General features: G+C 40.6%; 2 protein-coding genes and 1 pseudogene across 2 annotated transcripts in view; all 3 read right to left on the bottom strand.

Moving 5' to 3' along the window:
* Positions 1 to 6,234, bottom strand: part of LOC137970790 (uncharacterized) — a 52,029-nt gene extending 45,795 nt beyond the window's left edge. Inside the window, exon 1 of the mRNA XM_068817361.1 lies at positions 6,095 to 6,234. The gene's annotated coding sequence lies outside the window, so the exon portion shown is untranslated. The remainder of the gene's footprint in view (positions 1 to 6,094) is intronic.
* LOC137971798 (uncharacterized) lies at positions 2,810 to 6,241 on the bottom strand (annotated as a pseudogene).
* Positions 6,242 to 6,850: 609 nt separating this feature from the next.
* LOC137971797 (uncharacterized) lies at positions 6,851 to 8,008 on the bottom strand. The gene has a single exon (XM_068818562.1). The coding sequence runs from the start codon at positions 8,006 to 8,008 to the stop codon at positions 6,851 to 6,853; it is 1,158 nt and encodes a 385-aa protein (XP_068674663.1).
* Positions 8,009 to 9,017: the final 1,009 nt, after the last annotated feature.

The raw sequence follows: 9,017 nt of genomic DNA, 5'->3' as shown, positions 1-9,017 counted from the left end.
CCCTTATTATGACTTCAGAACGAATATTTCATCAAATGGAACGGCTACTCGAGTCTGCTTCAAAATTCGTGGGAGCCGGAGGAAAATTGAAAACTCGCTTGCGTTAAGGTAAAATCTTGAGATGATCAAAAGCGCTATTCCCATGTTAACTTGACGTGAAATTATAGTTTGAATAGTAGGGAGAATCGAAATGAAGACGTTGCAAAGTCGTTTGCTCTAATTGATGGCTGCAGTTGTAGCTGTTTTTAACTGTCACCTTGTATTGAGTTTGTCGTTTAGCCATTTCAAGATTAATTTTCACGAGTAAATTTGTTACAAAGAGAACTATTTATTCTTAAAAAATTATTATAAAAAACGTTCACTGGCTATATACAGTTAAAAACTTTCGAGCTTGTCGGCTGTCAGGCTACAGCCTTCAATGGAAATGAATGGAAAAAATGATGACAAACTACAATATATACAAAAATAGGTGAGAAAAAGGAAGGACTATAAAAACGGTAAAAAATATTTGTCAAAAAAAAAATAATCTGTTCTTTTTAAAGAATGGAGTATTGATTAGGGAGCGGCCTAGAATTGTTATCTGCATGAATTCTATCGAAGCGGTGTGCCAAGATTCCCAGTGTCTTGCGGGTACGAGAAGAAACCCTTGTCAACTCATTGGGATTTTTAAAGTCAATAGAGTGAGTTTGAAGACCAAGCGTGTTTAGCGATGTTGGGAGCCTCTTGCGTAAGACTTCACATTCCTCATATGTCCCTTTTTTTTTCTGGTTTTTCAAAGAAATCTGTCCAGTCTCGCCAACACTAACTCCATGGGCAGTCGGCACCAGATATTTTTGTGTAAACTCACTTTTAGGTTTGAAAGATCGATCGGAGGGCGGGACTTAGGAGAGGGAAAAACCTCCTGTTTGTAATAAGGTCGTGAATGGCTTGCTAGACAACTCGAATGATCATGTTTTCTTAAGGAGTCTAGTGTTAGAGGCTGAGAAATGGCCATTAATCTAGGGGAGGGACTGCATAATTGGAGGACATTTGGAGGGTGCAACCCATTTAAAAAATATGCAAACAAGTTCCTCAGGTGTTGGGATGGGATTTGTTCGCTGAGTAGAAGATTTCTTCTTTAGAATGTTGGAGATAACTTTTGGGGGTAATTGTTAGATCGTAGAGCGTCGATGACATGAATAAGTTCTTTCTCTTTTCCTTGTTTTGTGCTCGGGAGATTAGTTGTGCGATGTAACAAGTCTCAGCTGTACTGGTCTTGTGTCGTTTGTCATGATGGGAGAAGAAATCTAGATACCTATCAGTGTGGGTTGGTTTACGGTAAACCTCAATAATGAGATCATTATCCTTGCGAGTAACCAAAGCGTCCAGAAAGGCGATCTGGTTATTGTTTTCTTCTTCGATGGTAAAGGAGGATGTGTTGATCGATACTGTTGAGTGTGTTATGGAAAGAGTCAACGGCGTTTCTTTTAATGATACAGAAACTATCGTCAACATATCGTTTCCATACTTTAGGTGGAACGGGAGTTGTGTTGATGGCCATCTCCTCGATTGCTTCCATACATAAATTGGCAACCATGTATGGAAGCAATCGAGGAGATGGCCATCAACACAACTCCCGTTCCACCTAAAGTATGGAAACGATATGTTGACGATAGTTTCTGTATCATTAAAAGAAACGCCGTTGACTCTTTCCATAACAGTATCGATCAACACATCTCCTTTACCATCGAAGAAGAAAACAATAACCAGATCGCCTTTCTGGACGCTTTGGTTACTCGCAAGGATAATGATCTCATTATTGAGGTTTACCGTAAACCAACCCACACTGATAGGTATCTAGATTTCTTCTCCCATCATGACAAACGACACAAGACCAGTACAGCTGAGACTTTGTTACATCGCGCAACTAATCTCCCGAGCACAAAACAAGGAAAAGAGAAAGAACTTATTCATGTCATCGACGCTCTACGATCTAACAATTACCCCCAAAATGTTATCTCCAACATTCTAAAGAAGAAATCTTCTACTCAGCGAACAAATCCCATCCCAACACCTGAGGAACTTGTTTGCATGTTTTTTAAATGGGTTGCACCCTCCGAATTCTCCAATTATGCAGTCCTCCCCTATATTAATGGCATTTCTCAGCCTCTAACTAGACTCCTTAGAAAACATGATATTCGAGTTGTCAGCAAGCCATTCACGACTTTACAACAGGAGTTTCCCTCTCCTAAGTCCCGCCCTCCGATCGATCTTCAACCTAACGTGGTTTACAAAATATCTTGTGCTGACTGCCCATGGAGTCATGTTGGCGAGACTGGCAGATTCTTTGAAACCAGAAAAAAAGAACATATGAGGAATGTGAAGTCTTACGCAAGAGGCTCCAACATCGCTAAACACGCTTGGTCTTCAAATCACTCTATTGACTTTAAAAATTCCCAAGTGATTGACAAGGGTTCTTCTCGTACCCGCAAGACACTGGAATCTTGGCACACCGCTTCGATAGATCATGCAGAAAACAATTCTAGGCCGCTCCCTAATCAATACTTCATTCTTTTAAAAAAGAACAATTAGTTTTTTTGACAAATATTTTTTCCCGTTTTTATATTCCTTTTTCTCACCTATTTTTGTATATATTGTAGTTGTCATCATTTTTTCCATTCATTTCCATTGAAGGCTGTAGCCTGACAGCCGAAAGCTCGAAAGTTTTTAACTGTATATAGCCAGTGAACGTTTTTATAATAATTTTTAATATGTTTTACCCTGGCTACGGTTCTTCTATTTTTAAAATATTTTATTCATTTGTAGGTCTTTTCTCAACCCCATAATTTCAGAGGAAGAAATTCAGGATGCAAGTGAAGCTCTTCACTGTGGTATTTTAGAGCATCTGAAGTCAAAGAGCATTTTGCCCACTGTCATTACTTTCAAGCATGCTCACTTCAATTTCTTGTTTAAAAATAAAGTGCAGAAAAGCAATGATAGTGGGTACATTCTTTTAGAAATGGCTGATTTTCAACGGTGCCGCTTCCCTGACCAGTGGAACATGATAATTGATAGAATAGGTGATGGAGTTAAAATTGACTTTCCTGTGAAGGTAAGATTGTTCTTATCTTGGAGTCCAAGAACGTGTACCTTGACAGGAGAGCCAATTGTACCCATCCCTCGGTACAGGCCAGAAAAATTAAGTATTTCTTTTTGTAAAGTAGCATGTAGCCTGTCCTGACACTAAATGTAAATAAATGAAGAGTTGAATATTATTATACCTGAAATTGTTTATTCATAGAAATCAATATCTATTTAAGCTTATACAAATTTATATATTTTTTATATTTACAACTCACAGGTAGTTAACATATGCTCTGATGAAGGGCTAAAGCTTGAAAGGTCAGCTTTTAGAATCCCTGTACAGTGGTGAATAATAAACTAATGATATTATCCTTTGATCTAGTTGTTCTTTTGTCTCTTGTTTTTTCTTGTTTCCCGTAGATCTTCCTCCCAGTATGTGGATTTTTTCTTAGTGTAGGATCTCTTTGAGCGCTCACTTTCTCGCAGCTCCCACTGCCTTGATTCAAGCCTTAAAATATCTGTGGGAGCATCCCAGTTGTTTGATTTCCTAAGAACAATAGCTCTAGCCATATCATTATTTTTTTCTACACCTTGTCCAGTAAAGAGTTTGATGGTTTGATAATCTTCTAGGAACCTGGGAATGTGATAAACCATTGCATGCATGTAAGGTGTCACATTTGCCCTTTTGTACCCCACCCTTTTATCTCGTAGTGAAATAAACAAATTTACCCACTCCTTTGCTTTGCAAAAGTAGTCATTTCTCATTTCTGTGGAAGGCTCAGTACAGGTTACAGTACTGTATATTTCCCCAAATTTTCCCATATATTTTTAACTACTTCCACAGTGTCAGATTGGATGACACCATTGAGTTTGCCTGGAAGTTCCCTCAACAATTTCTTTTTGTCTGAGCCCAGAAGACTAGTGAAATCATATTGGCCAGACCCTTTCCCATCAGCATTAGTTTTTTCCCATATGTCAAAGGAGATACCACATGATCGAATGGTTGTTTGTAGATTTGTAAGGTTGGTATTTCTTTGTTGGCCTTTTGTTTTTCTTTTATTTTCCTTTTGGTCCCACTCTAATGCATCTCGTATTAAATTTTCAATTAGCACATCAAGAATCCTGAGTAAAAGATGCAGTTCATCAAGAATAACATGACCAAGTTCTATTGTAACTAGTGGTGTGTGTTCACAACAGTAATTTTATTTCCCTTTTTTCTCTGCCAGCTCAGATATCTCTTTAATAGTCCTCTTTAGATTTGAGGATTCATAATGATGCAAAGAAAAACTAGTGTCCCACCTGTGATCTTTGTGCACTTTGCACCAAACACATGCATAATAGGATGTGGCACCTTTCAGTCCCATCATCAGTAAAATAAATTTGTAGTCACCCCTGAGAAAAAACTCTAAATTAATCACCCGATCATTAACTTCAATTTTCTTTTCACTATTTAGCCTGTTGATTTCATTAAAGACATCTGCAAAGGACTCTTGTAATGTTTTGTAATTCTCCTTTCCCTTAACAACAGCTATGGTATGGTTTCCCTTGGCTGCCATTACATCATCTCCCAAGTCCAGAAGGGCAAAGCTCATTAATATGAAGCTAGAATTTCGGGTCATTCTTGCCCCATCCCCAGAAATTTTGATTCGAATGGTGTCTTCATAACCATCTGGGTGGCTTGCCAAGTAATCCTTTAGCCTTTCTTTGAGGAGATCACTAAATAACACCTGTGCCCCCTCTGCGGTACCAGGAGTGCGTGTAATATGGCAGATATTATTCAGTTGATCTCGCCTTTGCTTGACAAGGTAAGACTTTGGCAAGTCATTGATGGTCATTGTTAGCTCGTGGTAAAAAGAGTCCCCAACAAAAAATTTGTCAAGGAGAAAAAGAACCTTCTCAACATTTGACTTATCCTCTATAGAAAGAGCTTCAAACCCACTGGTTTGTCTTTTTTCTTGGCAAGCTGGTGCTTCTGGGGTTTTTCTGTCTGCGACAGTATGTGATTCGCCTGACTTTGTTTCCCTGACTGTGATAATCTTGACTTCAAGTCCAAATGAGGTGGCAAACCAGAGGGCTGACTGTGCTCTTGATAAAAACGATTTTGATGTTCTTGATTTCTTTGATACTTTGGAAATGTCTTTCCCTTTGTAAGCACTATTTTCAAGAGTACTCACACAACTTGAGAGACCTTCATTGATAGTTTTTAGATTCTCAATTGTTTTGTCTTTTTCTTGGATTGCCACCTGCATATCCTGAAAAAGTTTTTTAAGTTCTGACTCCAAATCACTATAACTTTTTTTTCACTCTTGAAGTTCATCTTGGATAAGCTCATTCTGCATTCGTAATGCCATCAAGTCAACCGTCTGTCCTTCATAAATGTGAAACCTCTTGCACTTTTTGTGTACTTCCTGACTTTGCCTTCCACTGTTTGCCTTCTTGTATTCACTGCAAACTGTTCCAGCTAATCTCTGAAGATGTTTATGAATTTCTGCTCTTGTGGTGGGGTCCTTACTGATGCCAAAGGAGTTTCCAGGGATAGAAAATTCCAACAAATCAGTGTATGTGTATGGTGGTGTGGGGAATCTAATTGCTGGCCCCAATTCCCTGTGACACTGAAGACTCGCGTTGTAAAAAAAAATATATTTAATACCTATAAAACCCTAGAATGTCTAACAATCAACCGAACAGATCACTCGCTCCCCACGTACGTGCTTAAAAAATCACATAATTCGAAATTCAATAGTTAAATCACTTAGCAACATGAAAAATAAGGGTGTCGATTTCTCAAAGCTGTAAAAACAACACGTCACGCAATCAAGACATTTCTTACACACTCCCCCTATTAAAGTTCGATATAACTTTAATATAGCTAGTTACTGGTGCTCAATCGATCTCAGTGTTCATTGTATCCTCTAAATCAGAAAGAATAATTGCGAAACAAAACGATTATAAATGCATAAAATAGTTCCGATATTGAGTCAATTAGCGTGACGAACTGTCACGCAATGTATCACTAGTTCGGCGCCGGTACTTCAGTCCTCCTCGTTCTCGTTCGCCATTATTCCTACCAAACGATCCGCTGCTGTACGCCTTGCTTCTCGCCTCACCCTGACCGCCGGTAGCTGCTGTTGAAAATAACCGCTCGGTCCGGCGTTACCATCAGAGGGACTGGAGTCATCACCTACGCCACCGATTTCCAAATCGCAAACCAACTGTTGAGGTCTCTCGATGATGTACCCGCTGCCAGTTAGGATCTTGTATCCTCTTGTGACTCCATCCTTTCCAACGATTGTTTACGAAAGTTGTCCATTCTCCACGATTCGCCAGCCAACAGAGTACTGTAATGCTGTCTACTCAGTTATGGTAGGCTGTAATGGGGAAGGACGCCAATGCTCGGCTTACGTTGTTTTCAAGTTTCGCCAACGTGTGTGGGGCAACCAACTCCAGACGCGGGATGCTCATTTCCTTTGGTGCAACTCTTGATTTGGCTGCAAGTAAGTTCTGGTCTACTGGTGTCGAGTCTTGATATGACACAATGTACAAGGCAGCACAAACAGCAACTTTGCTCGCATCCGCGAAACCATGAATCTCAAAGTGGGTTCGATTGTGCTTGAAAACACAGCGTGGTACGGTCAAGGTTGGCGCTTTTTGCAGGCGGTTAGTCCACGATCTCCATTCTCTTTGAATCTCGGCAGGTACTTCAGTGTCCCAATGTAATTTCAGAAGGCATACTTGACTAAAAATGAGCTTGGCAGTGATAGTGACTGGAGAGCTCCATCCCAGTACGTTAAATGCTGTTAATGGCTGAGATCATTTTCCTCTTTGTTAGAGGCTTGTCCGCCTTTAAGCACGTTTTGAAGTCGATACTCAGCGTGTCGTGCGCCTTGTCCCACAGTGTGCCCAAGATTTTAGTTTCTCTGTTTCCTCTGTTTCCCACCAGACTCTTGGCGTACGTCTCTTCTCCTTCTGTCACTTTCTCAACTGAATTTAATTGTTCCACGTTACTGTGCCATTTGCGTAGGGTAAAACCGCCCTCTGACATTATATTGGAAGCCTCTTCTTTAAATGTAGCCGCGTCTTCTTCCACATCGCCTCCCCCCTGAATGTCATCAACGTAGGTGTCTTCTAAAAGCGCCTGCGCTGTGGCCTTGAACGTTTCGTTGTAACCCTTAATGTGCTTTTGGAGAGTCGCCCCAAGGATGTATGGACTTGACGTGGCTCCGAATATCACTCGCGTAAAACGGTACTCCGCTATGTTTCTGTCCGTTAGGTTGTCGTACCATAGGACCCGCTGTGCATCTCTATCTTGTTCGTGTACCCGAATTTGGAGGAACGCTTTCTGAATGTCTCCGGTAACACAGTGTTTCCGCATCCGGTTCCGGAGAAGAATGTCAAACAGGAGAGGCTGTAGTGGCGGTCCAGTCTCCAAACAATCATTGAGAGAGGGGGTCTGCGTGTCGGCCCTTGATGAACAATCGTAGACAATTCTTATCTTGGTCGTTTCTGCTTGCTCTCGAATGACTGCCTGGTGGGGAATGTAGTGCACTACCTCGCCCGTTTGATGAGGGGGTACAGGTTCCATAATTCCAGCGGCCACTTGTTCCTGCATTATTTGATCATAGTCCTCCAGCTTTCCCATTCTCTCCAGCTTCCGGATTGTACTGTTCAGTCGAGCCACTGACAATTTCTTGTTAGTCGGAAGTGGTACATGATCCTCCTTCCAAGGCAACCTTGTTTCATAGAAGCCCCCTTGCGTCTTATTTAGCTGCTGGAGAAAATCTTCGTGTACGTTCTTGTTCTTTGTTGACCTTGTATCTCTGAGCCCTAAAACGTCCAGCGAGCACAGCTTCTCAAACTCTTCTTGACCGGTTGTGAGAAGAAACTGCTTTTCTGCGGTGACACTTTCTGTCACCGGTCGACGTCCATAGACAGTCCAACCAAGCATAGTGAATTCTGCGCCTGGATCTTTATTAGGAGCCACCCCAGCTAAGCTTAATCCTGAACCGCTAAACCGATTTTTATTAAAAGTTCGACAACAAATTATTTCATCTTTCAATGCCATTGGAAAACACATTGCAATCTAACTGACGTACTTTGTGTGTTTTCCAAGAAAAGGCGTGATACGTGAGCCGGCGCTGCACGTCGGCCACATTCCGCCTTCCACGAATACCAAGAGTAAATTAGATAACAGTGTTGATCTATCACTTTGCGGTCTTGCCCCACGCTTTGCGCGCCAAACAACAAAAGGCCGCCAATTTTAACCAATCAGAAGAAGCCATGTCAAGCGTTATGTCACTGCTTCTGCCATGTTTTTTTCAGGGACATGACAACTGATTTTGGCGGGAACGGGTATTCTAAAAATAGACTTATTCGTGACTGTGATGGGGAGCCCACCCATGCCATAAAGACACTCTTATCTTGCAAATACATTGTGAGAGGCCACGTCTCTAGAAAATACGCGACTGGAACGAATATGTCCCTCAGTTGTCAACTATAGCATCGCGACACCACCCGTTTAAACCCATACGACTCTTTTATTTTTTGAAAAAGAAACAGCTGCCGTTTCTGCAAAACACTATTAACAGAACGCTGTTGATTTATGTCGAAGTATAAGTTTACATGAGACCAAGCTAAGTAAAAATAAAAACAGATTAACTCAACTAATAACTAGAAGGTTCTCTAGGAGAGCAAAAAATTATTTTCTGAACGAAAAGAAAGCTTATTTATGCGTTTTAAATATTCTTAATTTCCTAATTGCCCAGAGCAGTCCTTTTGAATTTCAATTATGGAAAATAAACTGTTTATTTAAAAAACAGTTAAAGAAATTAAATGTCTTGTGGAAAAAGAAAACAGGCTTCGTATTTTATCTTGCAATCAGCCAAGAAAGGTTTAGTGCTGTGTTAAACGAGGAGTTTAACTTGATCCCTTCAACTGGAAAGGTTTTTATTATGCAA

This window comes from Montipora foliosa, chromosome 9, assembly GCF_036669935.1.
Source record: "Montipora foliosa isolate CH-2021 chromosome 9, ASM3666993v2, whole genome shotgun sequence".
Lineage (NCBI taxonomy): Eukaryota > Metazoa > Cnidaria > Anthozoa > Scleractinia > Acroporidae > Montipora > Montipora foliosa.
The sequence above is the reverse complement of the archived record's forward strand: the minus strand, read 5'-3'. Positions and strand labels throughout refer to the sequence as shown.